Genomic DNA, 24,877 nt, shown 5'->3' with positions numbered 1-24,877 from the left:
ATAAACCACTCTAGTGAATTAATCAAACTTGAGAAGGGAGATGTGGGAACCTTCAGTTTATAGTCGATCAGTCAGACACGCAGGTAACCTGGACATGAGATTGCTGTCTGAAGCGGGAACAGTCTTGTGGGATGGAGCCCTTAACCTCTGGTATCTGATGCTCTGTTCTAGACAGATACTGTTATAACTGAGTTAAGCCGTAGGACTCTCAGCTGGCGTCACACAATTGTTTAACGCATGGAAACCTATATATCAGGTGTCAGAAGTGAAGCTGTGTTATAGTAGATTATTAATCATAGAGGAGACACAGAAGAGGTGTTTTTTCTCTTGAGTGTGGTACTTACAGGAAATTCAGAACTGAATTATAAATTGGGAAACCAAGACAAACAGACATAACAAGAAGAATGAATACAGATGAGACTGATCAGCAGCAGAGTCCAAATAAAGAAAAGAGTGCAGGAAGACAATCTTACTCCTTCTCTATCACAATGCACATCCAATCCATCAGCAATTCCTACCACCACTGCTTTCAAATATTGTCTAGACTCTAAACACTGCGTGTGACTACCATCTCTCACATGAGCTGACTCTGATACAGTCACCATGCTTCTTATGCTCTCTACAGTCTGCTTCCATACAGCAGCCAGCACAATCCTTTTAAAATTAAGTCTAAAGCCTCCAATGGCTTCCTACCGTTTCAGAATAAAATCCAGTCCCTACTGTGGCTTGATTTTATCACAGCTACTTCTCTGACCTAAGATTCTGTTACACCTCTCACCTCTCCCCTACTTCAACCCAGGCAGTCCTCCTGTTGATCAAACAAGGCAAAGAATCTGCCTGCAATGCAGGAGACCTGGGTTCGATTCCTGGGTTAGGAAAATCCCCTGGAGAAGGAAATAGCAACCCATTCCAGTATTTTGCCTGGAAAATTTCATGGACAGAGGAGACTGGCAGGCTAGTGGGGTCACAAATAGTTGGACATGACTGAGTGATGAACACACACACACACAATCTTCTTATTGATCAAACCAACCAGTACTCTTCTTCCACAAGTTTCCTTCTGTCTGAATATTCTTCCCCAATATCAGAATAGTTTGCTTCCCCACTTCTTTTAGGCCTTCACTCAAAGTCACCTTCTCTGACAGGCCTTCCAGAACCATCCAACTGAAATTCTAAAGTACCTTTATCCACTCCCCTAGGAGTTCCATTTCCCTTTTCTTGGCATTATTTTTCTACACAGAGCTTACCATTATCTCTCTGTACTAGTCCACTCAGTGAAAGTGAACTGTTAGTCACTCAGTCATGTCCGACTCTTTGAAACCCTAGGGACTGTAGCGCGCCAGGCTCCTCTGTCCATGGAATTCTCCAGGCAAGAATACTCGTGTGGAGGGGGCTGGAATAGCTCAGTTGGGAGAGCGTTAGACTGAAGAACACTCTTGTGGCCAGCCATTCTCTTCTCCAGGGGATCTTCCCAATCGAGGGATCAAACCTGGGTCTTCCTCATTGCAGGCAGAGTTTTCACAATCTGAGCCACCAGGGAAGCCCTTAGTCTACCCAGGCTACCATTAAAACAAACAAACAAACAAATAACTCCAGTCATTTCATAATAAATATACATATCAAATCATCATACTATATATGTTAAACTTATATATTCAATAATACGTCAATAAAGCTGGAGAAAATATACCACAGATGGGGTAACTTAAATAGAAATTTATTTTTGCAGTTCTTGACACTGGGAGGTTGAAGATCAAGGTGCTGGTTGATTCATTTTCTGGTGAGATTCTCTTCCAGGCTTGCAGATGGCCACCTTACTGAGTCCTCACACACTTTTTCCTCTTTGCTCATGCTGTGGGGGAGACAGCAAGATTTCTAGTATCTCTTCTAGTACAAACACTAATGCTATCAGATCAGGGTCTCACCCTTAATTACTTCCTGGGAGTTTTCATTTCTAAACACAGCCACACTGTGGGGTCAGGGTTTCAACATATGAATTTGAGCACAGGGAAGGTATAAACATTTGGTCCATGGCATCATCTAATATATAAGAATCTTTCTATATATCTGGTTTATTTTCTGTCTCTTACCCCTGAAATGACTTTTGTTTGTCTTGCTCACTGCTAACTGTCCAGTACCTAGAAAGTGGGCAATACATATTTGTTGAATGAATTTAACAAATGAATAAAAAAGGAAGGTTCAAAAAATTGGAAGACCAGAGAAGGTAGTAAAGAAGGAGGAAAAAAACTCCCTATAAAGTCAGGTGCCAAAGTCCTTGATAAGAGTATTCATGTGATCTGTAACACATCAATAAAGATGAAGCAGAAAGGATGACATGATTAAAAGACATGAACCCAGAGACTAGAGTTTTCTGTTGGTGAGTTTCTCTTTTTCCTTTCTTTTTTCCCCTCCTTCTAAAAAAAGATGGAGAGGTTATGGTGTAGAAAGAGCAATGGAAAGTAAATAGGATACCAATCCTGAGGTACTACAGAGAAAAAAGCAATCACAACATGAAAGGACTGACAAGAAAATGACACATCCTCTGTGTATATCCAGATTCTAGTTCAGGTAAGGAGGTACCAGGAACACTGTAAAAAAGGGATCAGGGGATTTGGTGACTATGAGACAATATTTCCACAGAACACAATGTGTTTATTGTAACCTCTCCCATGAAGATTCTTTTTCAGTATTTTAAAAGCCTTCTTTTCAGGATTATACAGGGGCTATATGCAAATCTAGAGTGTAGCTCTATAGCAAAAAAACATACTGATTACTTGGAGAAAATGGTTTGTGACAAATTTTTGGTTTTAAGTTAAAAAAAAATAGGTCTATAGTTTTTCTATTCTCATTACAGGTGACACTCAAATAGCCATCTATACATCTTAATTACTTGCCCCTTGCCAGAAAATTCATACAAAATTATATACCCACTACCCTCAATTTTTAAAATTTTAAGTATCCCAACAAAACACCTAAAAATCAAGAAACCTGTAGTAAAGTACACTGACAAAGAATCACCTCTCAGGTTTTGACATACATGTGTAAAAAATGTGAAGAATCTGTTACAAAATAGTTTACTTAGCTCATAAAGAGCAAATGCTATTCACATATAGAGAGTCTAGTCTATGTACAGTAATACAGATGATTTAATCTACTCATTGACATTCACATCACTTAGATTTGATAAGTTCAGAAAAAACATTTTTGTGTAGGACCTCACAAATTAAAAGACATTTTTGAATGTTTATGCCTTATCTGGATATTGTCATTTTACTTTTTCAAACTTCTTAAAACTGGTATCTCACTAGGGAGGCAGTAAGTTAGAATGCAACCTAGTGGGGAAATCCTGCATTTGCTCAATGTCTATAGCTTTTACACAGTTCCAGATGTTCAGTACATTAATAATGCACTAACTCAAAGCCTCTTTTTGAAACTTTAGAAAGTGTAAATTGCATTAAGACCTCCTTGCCCTCATTAATGGTATTGTTACAATCCTGGTCCTCTGGAAAATGTTTTTTGGCATGTGTTTAACTTTATAATATTGCCATTTACTCACTTTAATAGCCAGTACTCAAGTCTTAATGCTTTTAATAGGCCTGCCTAAACAGACTACCATCTTTTGTAATCTTTTTCACATAATTTATTTCTTGGGTAAAACCTGTCATATCTTTCCATCTGAAGATGATCTGTCATATTCATTTCACAGGGTTCTAATATTTAAGAAACACCTACTTTCTTTGGTTCAGTTGATATGTACTGATAGTTGGCATATGTTAGGAATAATATACACTTTCTTGAAAACAGAAATGAGAAATTAGTAGTAGTATATTTTTATAACACTTTAAAGGAAAAAAGGGCATATCCTTAATTCTTGCTGCATCAAAATATAAAATATGAGAAAGCCAAAAATATTCATTTCTATTGAAACAACTTCCTATACTCTAGCTTTTTAGTGTTATCTCAAGAGGCTGAGTTATAGTTCAGGATCAAACTATCAATGAATATGCATGCAGTCAGTAATATATTAGGAAGAATAATAGGGAGGAATACTGTCCTGAAGTGAAAGGAACATCGCTGTAGTTGTTGGCTATCTATATGGAAATGAAAGGTCCTATAGTCTCAGACAAGGAGTAGTCTTTCTCATAAATTTATTAAAAGAATGAAGACAATGAAAATGTCAGAGCTGCAGTAATTACTCAAACTGATATACTTATTTACAGCCATTTATTGATATATTTTAATAAAAATCCACAATACTTACAGTGAAAAATTTTTCAAAGAAAACAATTTGAAAAAGAACATACATTTCTTCACCTACTTTGCTGAAATCTCTTGAAAAGAAAATAATAAGAACGCAATTGATATTTAAGCACAAACAAATTCTTAACTCTTTAAAATACGAATTTCAAATTTCTGTTGATTGATCAACATAATTGGTTCATTAATGTCTGAAGTAACCATTTGGTTTGGTTCATTAATGTCTGAAGTAACCATTTGGTTAAAAAGTATGTATTCAACCAATTTTGCTACTTTAGAGTCAAGAAGTATTGACTTAGTAAATGCTGGCTGAAACCAGAATGAATAAATTCATTTATACATCTCATTTTTTACCTGAGTAGACTGATTACAGTTTTAAAAAAGTAGGGGGGGGGCTCATTTTCTATCCCTCAGTTAAAAGACAAGTAATTAGCGTAAACTGAACAAGGTCAGTGCACCTGCACTATTAGAATCTAAGGTATAATCCAGACTGAGAAAAGAAAATTAATAAGAAGCAACCCCTGCAATGTTTCCTAAAAGCTACTACCTTCAGGTATTGCCAAACTGAATCTCCTGTAAAGTTGTTACTATAAAACTTGAAGGTGAAATGCTTTGGGAAAAACATCACTTCACAGTCTAGTGGAGATGATCTAAATGAAAAATGCATAAAATACAATGTGGTAAGTGGTATTATAGATGTATATGGCTAGCCAGAGTAAAGAGTGACTAACTTTGCCTCAGGGTGAAGGATGGTTTAATAGAGTAAACCTTTGAGCTGGATGGAGAGTATAAAATTTCTGGATAATAGAAGAGTCAGAGAGTGGATTTCTTTTCTTTTTTTTTGAGAGTGGATTTCAAGCAGACACACCACCATGAACACTACTGCTGCATAACAAATTATCTGCAAATCCAGTGACTTAAAATAAGACTCACTTTTTCAAATAATTTTTAAAATTGTGGTAAAATACACGTAACATAAAATTTACCATCTTAATCATTTTTAAGTGTATAGGTCATAGTGTTAAGTATATTCCCTTTATTGTACAACCAATCTCCAAAACTCAATCTTGCAAAACTGAAACTGTATCCATGAAACAGCTCATTCTCTTCTTTCCCGAGCCCCTGACAACTTCCCTTCTACTTTCTGTCACTATGAATTTGACTACTCTAGATCTCTCACACAAACGGAATCATACACTGCTTGTCTTTTTCTGATTGGCTAATTTCACTTAGCATAATAACCTTCAGGTTCATCCAGGCTGTGGCATAAAAACAATACCCATTTTATTACCTCAGTTTCTGGAGGTCTGAAGTCCAGGCATAACAAAACAGACTGGATTCTCTGTTCAGGGTCTAAAGTGGGTAAGTTGTTTCCCAGGGCTGCAGCTGTCACCTGTGACTTCGGGTTCTCTTCCAAAGTCACTGGTTATTCACAAAACTTACTTCCTATTGGCTGTAGGACAATTGCTTCCATTTTTCTGCTAGTCATTAATCAGGACCGCTCTCAGTTCAGAGGCTACCTGCAATTCCTTGCTACATGCCCCACCCTCCCACCAGTCAGTTTAACATGGATGCGGCTTTCTTCCAGTCTAGCCAGATATCACATACCTCTGACTTTCTTCTGCAACCAGCTTCAGAAAAGTCTCTGCTTTTAAAGGGTTCAAGTGATTATGTAAAGCTGAGTGCCAAAGAATTGATGCTTTTGAACTATGGTGTTGGAGAAGACTCTTGAGAGTCCCTTAGACTGCAAGGAGATCAACCCTGAAGGAAATCAGTCCTGAATATTCACTGGAAGAACTGATGCTAAAGCCGAAACTCCAATACTTTGGCCACCTGATGTGAAGAACTGACTCATTGGAAAAGATTCGGATGCTGGGAAAGATTGAAGACAGGTGGAGAAGGGGACGACAGAGGATGAGATGGTTGGATGGCATCACCAACTCAATGGACATGAGTTTGAGTAAGCTCCGGAAGTTGGTGATGGACAGGGAGGCCTAGTGTGAGGCAGTCCATGGGGTCGCAAAGAGTTGGACATGACTGAGCGACTGAACTGACTGACTGATTTTAAAGTCAACTAACTGCAAAATCCCTTCACAGTACCTAGATTAGTATTTGACTGAACAAATGAGGGAAGGCATGTATATACCAGGGGCCAGGAATTGTGGGAGCCATCTTAGAACTCTCCCTACCACGGGCAGCTCAAAGCACTCACAGTAATAAAATATGCATTTAAAAAGGGTATATATAGGATGGGGGTTGCTGGCATAAGGCTGAAAAATAATCAAGGCTTCCAGGAAATGCAAAGGATTTTAAGCTTTATCTTTCAGAAAACTGGGAATTACTAAAGGTTTTTAACTCCTGGTATACCATTAGAGTCCAATGTATCCATTTTCCATTTTTGAACATTTCTAACTATTTATAAAGATATTTCATCACTTTTTCTTACCACATGTCCCCCCTCCAAAAAAAAAAAGCCAAGAGAAAATGTACTTTATTAAAATAGGGTAAAACCTTTGTTATAATTACCACAGGTGTTAACTGAACCCTTCTATAATTCTAAGAAATATTACGGGATCTCACTGACATTACTTTTCCTACGTCTTGAAACATTCAGTTGTTTCAATATCCTACAAATAATTCCATCATTATCCATTATTACTCATCACATTATTCCTAATAATTCAAAAAAAATCTAAAATAATAAGAAAGAGAAGAATGATGGAATAACCTAGGAGGATGCAATAATGGGCTGCCACTCTTTTTTCTCATAGTATTGTTCAAAGTATTGCATCATCTTCCCAGAAATTAGAAAACTGAGGACACCAAATACTTGCATTTATGTCCAAAATAGCAAAGAAAAGGAAATGAACAGAAAAAGATGTATCATAATATTAGATGAATAAGAAGACAAAAGACAAAAGTCTGAGGAACATTCCAATTCTAGTGACAATGGTGAAACTGGATGGTGTAAGTGAAATCTCAGACTACAAATCGTCAGATAAAATATACTGCACAAAATTTATCAAATTCAAGAACTGATATGTGATCAGAACATGTCTAAGGACAAGAAATAACCGTAGTCTCATCCAGTTAATTATTCAGCAGGAAGGACGTTATCACACAATATTTTGTGACAGCAACATTGACCGTCTCTTCCCATTTCATTGTTGCAAAAAAGACATGTGACATTAGTCTCTGATTTTTTTATATCAGTACACCAAAATTTACTTGTTACAAAGAGGTGTTGTTATGTCTAACCTCTTTTTAAAGTTTAAAATTTAATAATGTTGATTTTTAAACTATTCCTTTATTCTTAATTCTATAAATCATTTCCATGACTTATAAAAAAGAAAAATGACAAATGGTTATGACTGTTTTTACTGGTTTACTGAGGGTTAAACAGGAGAGTGACATGATCAATATGGAGGAAAAAATGGTGAAGGGAAGACTGAAGGGAGAAAGATCAGTTAAGAATGAGGCTTCCCTGGTGGCTCAGTGGTAAAGAATCTGTCTGCCAGCGTAGAAGATATGGGCTCGATTCCTGGACAAGAAGATCCCACACGCTGTGAAGCAACTAAGCTGATTCTCAGGTCTTAAGCCTGTGCTCCAGAGCCCAGGAGCCGCAGCTGCTGCAGCCCGCACATCCCAGAGGCTGAGCTCCACAGCAAGAGAAGCCACGTGGCGGGAAGCCTGCACACCACAGCAAGAGAAAGGCCTGCACAGCAACGGAGACGCAGCACAGCCAAAAACAAAAAATAATTTAATTTAAAGATGAGGACCAAACCAAAGTTAACAGAAGTAGCATTAAATAAGTGGATGAGAAAACAAGCCACAGATTGGGAGAAAATACAATTCTGGGCAAAAGTCACATCTGATAAAGAACTACCAACTCAATGGGCATGAGTTTAAGCAAACTCTGGGAGATGGTGAAGGACAGGGAAACCTGGCATGCCACAGTCCATGGGATCACAAAAAGTCAGACACAACTGCGCTACTGAACAACAACAATCCAAAATATACAAAAAACTTCTAAAATTTAACGATAAGAAAACAACCTGATTGATAAATGAGTCAAAGATCTGAACAGTCACCACCCGAAAGAAAATATACAGATGGCCAATAAGCATATGAAAAGACGTTCCACATCTTAGGTCATCAGGGAATTGCAAATCAAAACAACGAGATAGCACAACATACTTAATTAGAATGACCAAAATCTAAACCAATGACAAAACCAAGGTATCTGGTAGGAATACCAAATAGGACAGACACTGAAAGACAATTTGGCAAACATACACCTACCATGATTGGTGGTTGTAGTTTAGGCGCTAAGTTTTGTCTGACTCTTGCAACCCCATGGACTGTGGCCAACCAGGCTCCTCTAACCCTGGAATTCTCCAGGCCAGAATACTGGAGTGGGCAGCCATTCCCTTCTCCAGGGGATCTTCCCAACCCAGGGATCGAACCCAGGTGTCCCACATCACAGGCGGATTCTTGACCAGCTGAGCCAAAAGGGAAGCCCAAGAATACTGGATTGGGTAGCCTATCTCTTCTCCAGCGGATCTTCCTGACCCAGGAATTGAACTGGGGTCTCCTGCGTTGCTGGCAGGTTCTTTACCAGCTGAGCTACCAAGCAATCCAGCAATTATGCTCCTTGATATTTACCCAAATAAACTGAAAACTTACATCCACTTAAAAACCTACATACAGATGTTTACAGTAGCTTTATTCATAATTGCCAAAACCTTCAGTAGGTAAACAGACAAACTGTGGTCCAAACAATAGTAGTTCACACTAAAAAGAAATGAGCTGTTCAAGCCATGAAAAGACATGGACGAAACTTAAGTGCATATTACTAAGTGAAGACACTAATCTGAGAAGGCTACATATTATATGATTCCAACTACATCACATTCTGAAAAAGGCAAAACTTTGAAATTAGTAAAAAGATCTGAGGTTGCTATGGGTTGGGAGGAGGGAGGAATGAAGAGGCAGAGCACAGAACATTTCAAAGGCAGTGAAACTACTCTGCATGGTACTATAATGGTGGAAACAAGTCATTACACATTTATAAAAACTAATTCTCTAAGTGTTATTCAATATATAATAACAAGGGCAAATCTACTCTAAACTGTGGGCTTCAAATGGTAATGATGTGTCAATATAAGGCCATCAGTATAATAAATGTACCATTTTGGTGAGGAATACTGATAATGTAGCACAGTAGTACATAATCCACACGTCAATGCAGGAGACGTAAGAGACGGGGGTTGGATCTCTGGGTTGGGAAGAGCCACTGCAGTAGGAAATGGCAACCTGTCCCAGTATGCTTGCCTGGAAAATTCCATGGACAGAGGAGTCTGGCAGGCCACAGTCTGTGGGGCTGCAGAGAGTTGGACACGACTGAGTAACTGAACACAGTACATCCATAATGTCAGAGGTTATGCACGTGTGAGGCTAGGACAGAAGTCCTCTGTGCTGGCCACTCAACCCTTCTGTGAACCTAAAACTACACCAAAAGATTTTCAAAAATATTACATAGTCAATAGATTTTCAACATTAAACTGCTATCCATAGAATCTTTTCCTTGATATATTTCCCTTCATGATTTGTAATGTTACCACAATTTCCTAGTTATACCATCTTCAAGCTAACATTCCTTGAACCAGGTAACTAAGGCAAATGCTATATCTAAAAACTCCTCAGAAATAGTTACTTTCTACCAAGGCAAATACCAATGCATTGTTATGGGCTTTAAGCATTCATTCACTACGTCCTATAGAAAATGTCATATCTTTTGAAAGAGTTTTAAAATGTGATAACCCTTGAGAATCTGGCACCTTAAAAGTGAAGGCAAGGGGCTTCCCTGGTGGCCCAGCAGTGACATGCCTGCAATGCAGGAGACACGTGTTGTATCCTTGGTACAGGAAGATTCCACACACCATGAACAAACTAAATTCATGTGCCACAACTGTTGAGCCTGCGCTCTACAGCTTGGGAACTGCAACTACTGAACATACGTGCCCCAACTACTGAAGTCTGAGCCCTAGATCCTGTTCTCAGCAATAAGAGAAGCCACCCCATGAGAAGCCTGCATACCACAACTAAAGAGTAGCCCCCACTCACCAGACCTAGAGAAAAGCCCACGCAAAAACAAAGACCCAGCACAGCCAAAAAATAAATAAATATACAAAAAAAGTGAAGACAAGATATTGAGAGAAATCACATCTGGACTTTCTGTTTGTTGTATTATTTGAGAATATTCAATTCTATTATAAAAGACAAGAAACCAAACAGATATATGAAACTCATAAGATGTTTAAACCATACACAGAAGTTGAAAACCCATAGGACATGTTAAACGGATATAATAAGTACAGTATATATATATGAATATAAACAGAAAGGGATAGTTGGATCAAGAAGATGCTAAGTGTTCAAGATATGCTGTATATACATAAAGCACCAGTCAAGATACACTAAATATATCTGAGGTATATGAAACACTCAGTTATTCATGAAATCTTTTTTTTTAATTCATGAAATCCTAATTCAGTCACACACTGTTGACACCCATCCTGGCCCCATATATCCCCTTCCCAAGAAAGCCAAGTAAAGGCCATAGCTGCTCAGCAGGCTAATCAGTAGGCTATAGCTGTGGCCAAGTATACTTGCCCCTGCTTTTCTTTAATAAAGTAAGACTGTGTCGTTAGCCTTGAGCACTTTCCATCTACTGGGCCAGGTGGCTCAAACTCATTTCTAGTCTGTGTAGCAATAGTACCAGCAAGGAAAGCTGGTGTGGCAGAAAATAAATACAAGACACATGAATACTGCACAACCCAGGATTTAGGTAATATGCTCAATTCCACCCACTTGTACCCCTTCCTGTATGTGTTAGCTTACCCTTAACTCTTTCCTTCTACTTCTAAGCATATGTTTTAAACTCACTTAAATAAACTTTGCAATTGAAGCAACTTAAGGTGTCTGTTAGCTTCTCTGTCCCATTACCTTTGGGATAGCCTACCTGATGAGTGTTATCTGGCGGTAACCATTGCATCAAGGTAATCTCCCAAATCACCTAAATTCAAAAGCTGCCAATCTGAAACTGTCAGCCAAAAGGAAAATATCCATTGGTCTCTATTACAAAGATTAGCTGGGTATAAGACTGTAACAAAGATGAATGCCTGGAGCCTCCAAACTTTGTCTCAGTTCAATTCAGTTCAGCCATTCAATTGAGTCCAACTCTTTGCAACCCCATGGACTGCAACACACCAGGCTTCCCTGTCCATCACCAACTCCTGGAGCTTGCCCAAACTCATGTCCATCAAGTCAGTGATACCATCCAACCATCTCATTCTGTCATCCCCTTCTCCTCCTGCCTTCAATCTTTCCCAGCATCAGGGTCTTTTCAAATAAGTCAGCTCTTCGCATCAGGTGGCCAAAGTATTGGAGTTTCAGCTTCAGCATCAGTCCTTCCAATGAATATTCAGGACTAATTTCCTTGAGGACGGACTGGTTGGATCGCCCTGCAGTCCAAGGTACTCTCAATAGTCTTCTTCAACACCACAGTTCAAAAGCATCAGCACTTTCGCCCTCAGCTTTCTTAATGGTCCAGCTCTCACATCCATACATGAGTGCTGGAAAAATCATAGCTTTCACTAGATGGACCTTTGTCAGCCAAGTAATATCTCCGCTTTTTAATATGCTGTCTAGGTTGGTCATAGCTTTTTTCCAAGGAGTAAGCATCTTTTAATTTCATGGCTGCATTCACCATTTGCAGTGATTTTGGAGCCCCCAAAAATAAAGTCTCTCACTGTTTCCATTGTTCCCCCATCTATTTGCCATGAAGTGATGGGACTGAATGCCATGATCTTCACTTTCTGAATGTTGAGTTTCAAGGCAGCTTTTTCACTCTCCTCTCTCACTTTCATCAAGATGCTCGCTCTTTAGGTCCTCTTTGCTTTCTGCCATAAGGGTGGTGTCATCTGCATATCTGAGGTTATTGATATTTCTCCCCGGCAATCTTGATTCCAGCTTGTGCTTCATCCAGCCTGGCATTTTGCATGATGTACTCTACATATAAGTTAAATAAGCAGGGTGACAACATACAGCCTGACATACTCCTTTCTTAATTTAGAACCAGTCTGTTGTTCCATGTCTGGTTCTAAATGTTGCTTCTTGACCTGCATACAGATTTCTCAGTGGCTGGTATTCCCGTCTCTTGAATTTTCTACAGTTTGTTGTGGTCCACATAGTCAAAGGCTTTAACGTAGTCAATGAAGCAGATGTTTTTCTGGAATTCTCTTGCTTTTTCAATGATCCAGTGGATATTAACAATTTGATCTCTGGTTCCTCTGCCTTTTCTAAATCCAGCTTGAATATCTGGAAGTTCATGGTTCACGTATTGCTGAAGCCTGGCTTGGAGAATTTTGAGCATTACTTTGCTAGCGTGTGAGATGAGTGCAATTGTACGGTAGTATGAACATTCTTTGGCATTACATTTCTTAGGGATGAATGAAAACTGGCCTTTTCCAGCCTTGCAGCCACTGCTGAGTTTTCCAAATTTGCTGGAACTTTGTCTAACCCATACCAAGTTCAAATAAATTGCTTTAATATGGAAACGTGCAATAAATTAATAAGTTAAATTTAACCAATTTGCCTATTATTTCCCCCCAAAAGCTTTCTTTAACTATGCTTTTATCCATGGAAAATACAGAACCAACACTGGGGAGTGAGGGATGCAAAAGTAGTTGGAATGAATGCAGTTTCTAGATCTATTAGTTGATCCTCTGCCAAACAGGTTACTTGGCCATCCTTGACTCTAGCTTAATCTTAACTTCTTGGTCTTTTTCTCCCTAGATCTTTCACTTAAAAAATTATAACCTGTATATATATATATATTTTTTTTTTTTCAATTTTTATTGAAGTATAATTGCTTACAATCTTCTGCCAGTTTCTGGTGTATAGCAAAGTGAATCAGATATAGATATAAGCAATATATTTTCATAAGGCTTTTCTGGAACTAGATGTATGCATGTTATTTATAGACAAAGGGTATAAATGACATGAGTTTTGGCAAGCTCTGGGAGTTTGTGATGGACAGGGAAGCCTGGTGTGCTGCAGTCCATGGGGTCACAAAGAGTCAGACACAACTAAGCGACTGAACTGAACTGATAAATCACTCTATACATGCATATAAGACAAAACAAGCAAAAACACTGTTCTTTAAATAACCACTTTCTAATTACTTTATTTTTCAGAATACCAGATCACTTACTTATTAAAGCAGTTTTTCAACCTACTCCTCTTATAGTATCTCCCTAACAATAATAGTTTAGTTTATAAGCAAAGCCAAATGTGCAAAGTAAATATAAATACTGAAATATACCAATATGTAGGTATTTGAATACATGCTTATATTGCCCTAAATAAAAACTGGATCAAATTAATACTTACCAGATCAACTATATTTCAAATATCAAACTCTAAAAATATTGTTATGAAGATCGCATTGGACTAGAAAATCAAGAGTTCTCAGGCAAGTCCCTTCACTAACTAAACATATGACCTTGTCCAAGTTATTTGAATTTTCTACCCAGAATGTAATTATGTGCCCAATAAATGTTTGTTAAATGAACACAATAATGAAATAAACAAATGAATGAATAAAAAAGAAGAGAAGTTCTTAAGAACTACTCCTCACTTCTCAGCGATGTACAACCTCCCTAAAACACCCTAAAAGCTTCAATACCTTCAAAATTTCTTTTATTTAACACAGTGGAAAAAATATTCCTTAAAAAGGCTCAGTTGATCACTCACAATAAGGCAAATCCATAATATACTAAAATTTCAAGGTCTAAATAAGAAAACAGAAAAATGTTTTACATGGAACAATTTGGTTTCTTCTTTAAATGAAATGTAGTACAGCTTAAAAATCAGAACATCAAACTAGTAGCATTACAAACTTCTCAACATACAAATTTACTACTAAACAATATTGGCAAAAATTGTAACTAGAGACTGAAACATTTTGCATTTTATTCCTTATCTGACATTCAGTGGTGAATGCACAATGTTCCCTCAGGGAAAATGGTTTTTACTCATAAAAATGTAAAAGAAAATCAGACTCTGCAATGTACAAATATGAAGATCCAAGTTGCTACTTTGGCACCAGAGAGTCATTTTTCAAAATTAATGGAAACTTTTCTGTCCATAAAGAGTTTAAAAACTCTTATACCCATAAAAATGATCTCTCAAAGAGTTCTAAGGAAGTGGTGCCACCAGTTAAATGACAATAGAGAGTGAAAATCAAATTGATCTTAATGGAGGAATGGTACTCTTCATGAATCTATTACAATAGTTAGTTACTTCAGAAGGCTCTGAAAGAAGGGGGGGGTTGGATCTAGAATGACAACTTTCCCACTTTTATCCTTACACAAATATTGTAGTTTGTAATAAAAGGAAATTCTTTTTTTTTCAGTGAAAGAGTAAAGTTTTAAATAAATCATGGATTGCAATTATCTAGACATACAGGAAAAAATTATTTACCACTGCAATGTGACTTGAAAAGTTTGTATGTGACAAATTTCCCCTCAAAATAAATTCAAACGTGAGCTCTCATGTCTTCTGCAATGTCAAACCCCTTCCAAATGCAAAAGAGGATATTCAATGACTTTAGCCACTGTAATGTATAACAGTTGACAAAGATGCAACGACCATTACAATTTGTTGGGTTTGTCTTTTGGGTAAATTATATCTCCATTCTGAAATTCAGTTGAAAATACATTTTCAAAGATAAAATTAGGACTTCTACTTTCAGCTCCAATGTAAAGACCTCACAAGTCGTCATACCCATCTTAGAAAAAGCTGAACAAACTGAAAATCAACGACTTGGACACATCAGAGAACTAAGGTCATAAGACAAATTGCTATCCTAAAAACTGGAGAGACAGTAAATACTGAGAATCATAGACTGAGAACTGCTTACTGGAAGAGGAAGACACTAAAACCACAAATTGGTAGGAATGCTTCAAAGATAATTTTGACAAATTGCTGGAGGCATAGTGTGTACCAGTGTAATAGTGACAAACTCCTAGAGGCCACATCCTTAGGGAGTCCCCAAATTTTTGTAGATATTATCTCCAGAAACAATCCCCTACCAAGGTTTTCACAGTAAAGAGTCAAGAAAAACCCTCTTCTTTCTGACAGAGAGAGGGGAAAAAACAGCCATTTCGAATACACTCAAAGCATTCTCCATAACTCAGGCCAGTCTCCCAGTAAAGGGAAAAGACTGCCAGAGCCTTACCCAAACTGGGGGAAAGGAAATTTACCCAAACTTCAGCTCCCTCTAGACTTCCTATCTCATCTAAGGAAATGAATAAAGAGCTGAGAAACATATGGGAAGAAGATAGTCCAGGGACACAGGCCCACTAAAAGACTGAGACTTAATTAAAAAATTAGACAAAGCTTCCCCATTCCCAACACCTTACCATCACATCAACAAGGCTCCAGGATAGTGACAATGGATTAAAACTGAGAGAGCTGCAGGGGAGACTCTATTTAAGAATGAGTGTTTAGGTGACTTTCCAGGTAGTACAGTGGATAAGAATCCACCTGTCAAGGCAGGGGACACAGGTTTGACCCCTGGTCCAGGAAGATCCCACATGCTACAGAGCAATGAAGCCCACACTCCACAACTACTGAGCCTCCATGCTGCAACCACTGAAGCCTGGGCGCCCTAAAGCCTGTGTTCCCCAAGAGAAGCCACCGCAATGAGATGCCCGCACACCACAGCTAGTGTAGCCTCAGTTCTCTGCAACGAGAGAAAAGTCCATGTGAAGTAATGAACACCCATGGCAACAAAAAATTAATTAATTAATAAAAGAATGAGTGTTCGGGGACACCAGACAGTAACTAAAATCTACACAAAGAATTAAAGAGTACTGGTGAAGATAATAACATAGGTAAATATAAAAAGGCAGTATAAATAGACTGTAAATTTTTGTCTCTTGTCTCATTTAAAAGACAAATGTATAAAGCAATAATTATAAATCTGTTTTGATAGGCAACAATGTACAAATACATAATCTTATGACAATAATAGCACAAAGAAAGTAGAACGTAATATAACTATAAAAGATCAAACTTTTTACATGCTATTGAAATTATATTAGTACCAATTCAAACTACATTTTATAAACTGTTTATTTTAATTCCCAGGACAACCATTAAGATAACTCGAAAATATATAGTAAAAGAAATGCTAGGGAATTAAAGTGTAGTCAGTCAGTCGTGTCCAACTCTTTGTGACTCCATGGACAGTAGTCAACCAAGGTCCTTTGTCCATATAATTCTCCAGGCAATAATACTGGAGTGGGTAGCCATTAGCTTCTCCAGGGGGTGTGCCTGACCCAGCAATCAAACCTGGGTCTCCTGCATGGCAGGCAGATTCTTTACCATCTGAGCCACCATTAAGATCAGTTAACCCTGATGGCTCAGATGGTAAAGAATCTGCCTGCCATGCAGGAGACCTGGGTTCGATCCCTGGGTTGGGAGTGTTTACTCACTCTGGTATTCTTGCCTGGGAAATTCCTAGGACATAGGAGCCTGGTGGGGGTTGCAAAAAGTCCATGAGGTTGCAAAAAGTCAGACACAACTGAGCAACTAACACACTAAGGGAATTAAAAGGTCATACTAGAAAAATTTTAATGGCACATTAGAAAATATATATTTAACAGAAAAGAAGGTAGTAATGGAGAAATGAGTGCATGCCAAGTCACTTCAGTCATGTCCAACTCTTTGCAACCCCATGGATTGTAGCCTGCCAGGCTCCTCTGTACATGGAACTCTCCAGAGGAATCTTCCCAACCCAGAAATTGAACCCGTGTCTCCTGCGGCTCCTGTGTTGCAGGAGGATTCTTTACCCCTGAGCCACAGGGGCAGTCCCAGTGGAGGAATAGGAGGAGGGAAACGTAACATACAGAAAACAAACAGTAAAGTGGCAAATGTAAAAACTATCTTATCAACGTGTGTGTGTTAGTAGCTTAGTCGTGTCCGACTCTTTTGAGATCCCATGGATTGTAGCCCACCAGGCTCCTCTGTCCATGAAATTCTCCAGGCAAGAATACTGGAATGGGTTGCCATTTCCTTCTCCAGGGGATCTTCCTGACCCAGGGATCAGACCCAGGTCTCCTGCAATGCAGGCAGATTCTTTACCAGAATCTTTACCCAGGGAAGCCCCATAACTACATTAAATTTAAATGGAGAAAACACTCTTTATAAAAGGCAGAGATTAGCAGAATGATCCAACTACATGCTATCTACAAAGGACACACTTTAAATTTAAAGATACAAATAGACTGAAAGTAAAAGAAATATCATTCATCCATAAAAAGGAATAAAGTAGACTCCTCTTACAACACAGATGAACTATGAAAATATTATGCTAAGCCACACATAAAAGCCACATATTGAATGATTTCATTTACACAAAACATCTGGAAAAGGAAAATCAATAGAAACAGAAAGTAGATTAGTGGTTACCACGGGTTATGAGGAGGTAGGAATGGGAAGTAGCTGCTACTGGATAAGAGGTTTCTTCTGGGGGTGAAGAAATTGTTCTGAAATTAGACAGTGGTGATGATTGTATAACTTTGTAAATGTACTAAAACCCACAGAATTGTACACTGTAAAAGGGTATGGGAATTATATCTCAAACAAAAGGTTTCTACATAAAAATAGAAAGGAAGCCCCATTTGAGACTAAGAAAAAATTTTAATAAAGGAAAAACAAGCTGAAGGCTTCTGAATTTTCAAAAATTCAAGATTTAATAAAATGCAACAGGACTCAAAATGAGTAATTAGATAGTAGTACACACACACACATGTATAACTGAATCACTTTGCTGTACAGCAGAAATTAGCACCACATTGTAAACAAACTATAATTAAGTAAGTTTTTAAAAAAATCAGTGTTATAACTTTAAGTGTTATAGGCAATTCCCATGGTAATCACAAAGAAAATACTTATTAGATACATACGAAAGAATATGAGAAAAGAATTAAAATGTGTAACTACAAAAAAATCAAGCAAAAAAGAAGGTAATGATGGAGGAAATGTAAAGGACATAATAGTTGCAAAACATACAGAAAATAAATAATAAAATGGCTGAAGTCTTTTCTTCAGTTCAGTTCAGCTGCTCAGTCGTATTGGACTCTGTGACCCCATGGACTGCAGCACCCCAGGCCTCCCTGTCCATCACCAACTCCCGGAGTTTACTCAAACTGATGTCCATCGAGTCGGTGATGACATCCAACCACCTCATCCTCTGTCATCCCCTTCTCCTCCTGCTTTCAATCTTTCCCAGCATCAGGGTCTTTTCAAATGAGTCAGTTCTTCGCATCAGGTGGCCAAAGTATTGGAGTTTCAGCTTCAGCATCAGTCCGTCCAATGAATATTCAGGACTGATTTCCTTTAGGATGGACTGGTTGGATCTCCTTGCAGTATAGGGACTCTCAAGAGTCTTCTCCAGCACCATCAATTCAAAAGCATCAATTCTTTGGCTTTCAGCTTTCTTTATAGTCCAACTCTCACATCCATACATGACTATTAGAAAAACCATAGCTTTGACTAGACGGACATTTGTTGGCAAAGTAACGTCTCTGCTTTTTTTTTTTTATTTTTTTTTTCCAGTGGGTTTTGTCATACATTGATATGAATCAGCCATGGATTTACATGTATTCCCAATCCCGATCCCCCCTCCCACCTCCCTCTCCACCCGATTCCTCTGGGTCTTCCCAGTGCACCAGGCCCGAGCACTTGTCCCATGCATCCCACCTGGGCTGGTGATCTGTTTCACCATAGATAGTATACATGCTGTTCTTTTGAAATATCCCACCCTCACATTCTCCCACAAAGTTCAAAAGTCTGTTCTGTATTTCTGTGTCTCTTTTTCTGTTTTGCATATAGGGTTATCGTTATCACCTTTCTAAATTCCATATATATGTGTTAGTATGCTGTAATGTTCTTTATCTTTCTGGCTTACTTCACTCTGTATAATGGGCTCCAGTTTCATCCATCTCATTAGGACTGGTTCAAATGAATTCTTTTTAATGGCTGAGTAATATTCCATGGTGTATATGTACCACAGCTTCCTTATCCATTCATCTGCTGATGGGCATCTAGGTTGCTTCCATGTCCTGGCTATTATAAACAGTGCTGCTATGAACATTGGGGTGCACGTGTCTCTTTCAGATCTGGTTTCCTCAGTGTGTATGCCCAGAAGTGGGATTGCTGGGTCATATGGCAGTTCTATTTCCAGTTTTTTAAGAAATCTCCACACTGTTTTCCATAGCGGCTGTACTAGTTTGCATTCCCACCAACAGTGTAAGAGGGTTCCCTTTTCTCCACACCCTCTCCAGCATTTATTGCTTGTAGACTTTTGGATAGCAGCCATCCTGACTGGCGTGTAATGGTACCTCATTGTGGTTTTGATTTGCATTTCTCTAATAATGAGTGATGTTGAGCATCTTTTCATGTGTTTGTTAGCCATCTGTATGTCTTCTTTGGAGAAATGTCTGTTTAGTTCTTTGGCCCATTTTTTGATTGGGTCATTTATTTTTCTGGAATTGAGCTGCAGGAGTTGCTTGTATATTTTTGAGATTAATCCTTTGTCTGTTGCTTCATTTGCTATTATTTTCTCCCAATCTGAGGGATATTGGAAATAAAAGCAAAACTAAACAAATGGGACCTAATGAAACTTAAAAGCTTTTGCACTACAAAGGAAACTATAAGCAAGGTGAAAAGACGTCTCTGCTTTTTAATATACTGTCTAGGCTGGTGATAGCTTTTCTGCCAAGGAACAAGCGTCTTTTAATTTCATGGCTGTAGTCACCATCTGCAGTGATTTTGGAGCCCCAAGAAATAGTCTCTCACTGTTTCCATGGTTTCCCCATCTATTTGCCATGAAGAGATGGGACCAAGTGCCATGATCTTAGTTTTTTGACTGTTGAATTTTAAGCCGACTTTTTCACTCTCCTCTTTAACTTTCATCAAGAGGCTCTTTAGTTCTTCTTCGCTTTCTGCCATAAGGGTGGTGTCATCTGCTCTGAAAACCGAGCCCCTGAGGCTCCCATCAGCCTGGGACCACAGTCCCACCTGCCTCCAAGGCGGAGGTTTCCTTATTGACGCATTGAGTCCTCATCTTTACTGTCAGAGGCCAAGCCAACTTGGGTTTTGCTGTCGATCCCCTGTAGCAAGCCTGGCCATGAAGGACTGTAAAAACAATAACTAAAAATAAAAACTCAGAGAATGGGGAAAAAAAAAAAGGGTGGTGTCATCTGCATATCTGAGGTTATTGATATTTCTCCTGGCAATCGTGATTCCAGCTTGTGTTTCACCCAGTCCAGCGTTTCTCATGATGTACTCTGCATATAAGTTAAATAAGCAGGGTGACAATATACAGCCTTGATGTACTCCTTTCCCCATTTGGAACCAGTCTATTGTTCCATGTCCAGTTCTAACCATTCATTGCTTTCTGACCTGCATACAGATTTCTCAGGAGGCAGGTCCGGTGGTCTGGAATTCCTGTCTCTTTAAGAATCTTCCACAGTTTGCTGTGATCCACACAGTCAAAGGCTTTGGTATAGTCAATAAAGCAGAAATAGGTGTTTTTCAGGAACTCTCTTGCTTTTTTGATGATCCAGAGGATGTTGGCAATTTCATCTGTGGTTCCTCTGCCTTTTCTAAATCCAGCTTGAACATCGAGAAGTTCATGGTTCACGTGTTGTTGAAGCCTGGCCTGGAGAATTTTGAGCATTATTTCACTAGCGTGTGAGATGAGTACAACCGTGCAGTAGTTTGAGCATTCTTTGGGACTGGAATGAAAACTTATCTTTTCCAGTCCTGTGGCCACTGCTGAGTTTTCCAAATTTGCTGGCATACTGAGTGCAGCACGTTCACAGCATCATCTTTCAGGGTTTGAAATAGCTCAACTGGAATTCTATCACCTCCACTAGCTGTGTTCGTAGTGATGCTTCCTAAGGCCCACTTGACTTCACATTCCAGGATGTCTGGCTCTAGGTGAGTGATCACACCATCGTGATTATCTAAGTCATGAAGATCTTTTTTGTATAGTTCTTCTGAGTATTCTTGCCACCTTTTCTTAATACCATCTGCTTCTGATAGGTCCATACCATTTCTGTCCATTATTGTGCCGATCTTTGCAAGAAAAGTTCTCTTGGTATCTCTAATTTTCTTGAAGAGATCGCTAGTCTTTCCCCATCTATTGTTCTCCTCTATTTCTTTGCATTGATCACTGAGGAAGGCTTTCTTATCTTTCCTTGCTATTCTTTGGAACTCTGCATTCAAATGGGTATATCTTTTCTTTTGTCCTTTGCCTTTCAGTTTCTCTTCATAGCTATTTGTAAGGCCTCCTCCGACAACCATTTTGTTTTTGCATTTCTTTTTCATGGGGATGGTCTTGATCACTGCCTCTTGTACAATGTCACGAACCTCCATTCATAGTTCTTCAGGCACTCTGTCTCTCAGATCTAATCCCTTGAATCTATTTGTTACTTCCACTGTATAATTGTAAGGGATTTGATTTAGGTCACACATTAATATCTAGGGGTTTTCGCTACTTTCAATTTATGTCTGAATTTGTCAATAACGAATTCATGATCTGAGCCACAGTCAGCTCCACAGTCAGAAAAAAAAGTCTTTTCTTATCATTTATTAATTTAAAAGTAAGTGAATTAAACTTCCCAATCAAAAAGCAGATATAGCAGAATGTATTATAAAAATAGATGATCCAGCTATATGTTGATAACAATAAATTGAGTTTATTGACAGGTTCACACCACTATAAATAAAATGGATAAGCAACAAGAATTTACTGCATAGAACTAGGAATTATACCCAGCATCTTGTAATAACTTATAGTGGAATATAATTTGCAAAAAACCCACTGTGCTATATACCTGAAACTAACATAATACTATAAATTATACTTCAAAACAGAAAGAGATTCACTTTAAAGATGTGAAGGTCAAAAATGAAAGGATGGAAAGAGAGATTCCATACAAATAATAACCAAAAGAAGGTTAGGATGCCATTACTACTATGAGACAAATAAATCAAAAGTTGTTATGAGACAAAGGATATTACGTATCGATAAAAGGGTCAATTCATGAAGAACATATAACAATTGTAAACAAAAACCAAACCCAGAGCTCCCAAAACATATGAAGCAAACAATGACAGAGTTGAAGGGAGAAACTGATAATTCTACAATAACAGAGATTTCAATATCTCACTTCCAATAATGAATATGAACTGGACAGAGATAAATAATGAAATAGAGAATATGAACACTGTAAACCAACTGGACCTAACAGACATATATAGAACACCACCCAACAACAAAATACATATTTTTTCCAAACGCACATGGTATATTTTCCAGGAAAGACCACATACTAGTCCACAAAACAAGTCATAATAAAATTTAAAAGACTGAAATCATATAAAATATCTTTTCTAATCACAATGGACTAAAAATAGTAATAAATAATAAAAAGAAAGGTAGAAAATTCACAAATATAAGGAACTCAAACAACACAATTTTTAAACAATCAATAGGTCAAAGAAGAACTCACAAGAGAAACTGGAAAATATCTTACAAATATGAACATGAAAACACAAAATATACAGGACACAAAGAAAGCACTGCTAAGAGGAAAATTTATAGCTATAATCACACGCTTGAAAAAAACAAAGATTTTAAACCAGTAAACCTAATATTACACCTTAAGGAATGAGAAAAAGGAAAGCAAACAACCTAAAACTAACATAAGGTAAGAAATTGGATAACCTAGATAAAATGGATGAATTCCAAGAAACAAACAATCTACAAACTGAATCAAGAAGAAACAGAAAATCTGAAGACGTTAAAAGTTAGTAAAATTGAATCAGTAATTAAAAACTTTGTTGAAGACTAACAAAAAGTGAAATTGTTCATTTACTTAACTGGGGATTTCCAAGCTCACTTTTTGTGATTGTGACTGGAAAATATAAAAAAGTTTTATTTCTCTAAAATTTTATTAAAGTATAGTTGATTTACATTGTTGTGTTAATTTAAAAGTTTCTTAATGTGCTTGCTTCTCCTTAGTTCCAGGCTTAATTATTAGTTTTCCCTCACATAACTTCTGGGATAGATGTTCACTCTGTAATAAATATTGCTTTGTAATAAGAATTTTCAATATGTTTATGTCCATTTCATTTTTAGATATTCTTGAAAAAAAAAAAAAAAAAGAAACCTATGTGATTAAATTTCCCTGAGAGTAATTCCTTCAGTTTATCTACAGTATTTACAGGACCTTTGTACACAAAGTATGTGTCTTAGTCCCATTCCAGCTACTATAACAAAACATCAGGAACTGAGTGGCTTATAAACAACAGAATTTATCACAGATCTGATTGGTGTAAAGTACAAAATCAAGGCACCAGCACAGTCATGTTTGGTGAAGGCCCTCTTCCTGGTTCACAGTGGCACCTTCTCACTGTGACCTCACATGGTAGAAAGGACAAGAAATCTCTCTGGAGCTTCTTTTTAAGTCATTAATTCTATTCATGAGGACTACATCACCATGCCTTAAGCATCTCTCAAAGACTCCACTTCCAAATGTCATTATCTCTGGGGGCTAGGATTTCAACATATAAAATATGGGGGGACACATCAGACCATAGCAGTATGTATACAGAGGGAAAGACAACACAAGAGCCAAAGGTATCAATATTGTCATTCAAATACATTACACTACGATCCTTATATATATAATAACTTCCTATGAAAAAAGAAAAGGGAATACCACCTAAACACTGAAATTTAGCTTAGATTTTCATAAAATATGATACTACTCTCAGGAATTATATGTGGTTTTAATGCTTTGAGTATTAGGAGGACTAAAATATACCATATAACTCAATTTAACTCCTGAAAATATTAAAACTCAGAACGACTCTAAAAACAAGAAAAAGTTTTTTTCCTAGCCAAATACATGAAGCAAAAAGATGGGCATTAAAGAAAATCATATTTTAAATTCATATTTTGAAATTTGCAATAGTCTAGTCTATCAAAGTGAAAAATAATGATCCTTTTTCCTTTAATCAGAAAATATCAACTTGCCCCAAGAATAAAAATCACATATATAAAACAGCCCACTAAAATGCTTGAATACCTTCAGTCTTTTGGACTTCCAAGTAAAACAGTAACAGAATAAGCAGGCAATATCTTAACCAATAAAAAGCAAAATAATATATGATGCTTAAAAAACTGTACTCTGTTGCATCTGATCCTAGGAAGCTTATCATGGTAATGCCATATGATTATTCAAAGGCAAAAGTAAACAAAAATATTCCCTTACCTTGTAAGATGGCAGGAAACACAAAATTCCTTGGCTAACAGTCTGGCACACAGATAACAAAAGTGCTCCCACTTCATCCTGGAATTCAAATGTTTCCGTGTGCTGGAAGGTAGCACAGAGATTGCGACCCTTGGGCCCTGACCCAATGGTGCCAACCCAAACCTAGAATATGAGTACATCAGAATTAGAGTTATACC

General features: G+C 37.7%; 1 protein-coding gene across 1 annotated transcript in view; it reads right to left on the bottom strand.

The window, feature by feature from the left end:
- Positions 1-24,877, bottom strand: part of BRIP1 (BRCA1 interacting helicase 1) — a 186,596-nt gene that overhangs the window by 68,251 nt on the left and 93,468 nt on the right. Inside the window, exon 14 of the mRNA XM_043902887.1 lies at positions 24,681-24,842. Within this exon, the coding sequence (XP_043758822.1) occupies positions 24,681-24,842 (162 nt within the window). The remainder of the gene's footprint in view (positions 1-24,680; positions 24,843-24,877) is intronic.

Source organism: Cervus elaphus, chromosome 5, assembly GCF_910594005.1.
Source record: "Cervus elaphus chromosome 5, mCerEla1.1, whole genome shotgun sequence".
Classification (NCBI taxonomy): Eukaryota; Metazoa; Chordata; class Mammalia; order Artiodactyla; family Cervidae; genus Cervus; species Cervus elaphus.
The sequence above is the reverse complement of the archived record's forward strand: the minus strand, read 5'-3'. Positions and strand labels throughout refer to the sequence as shown.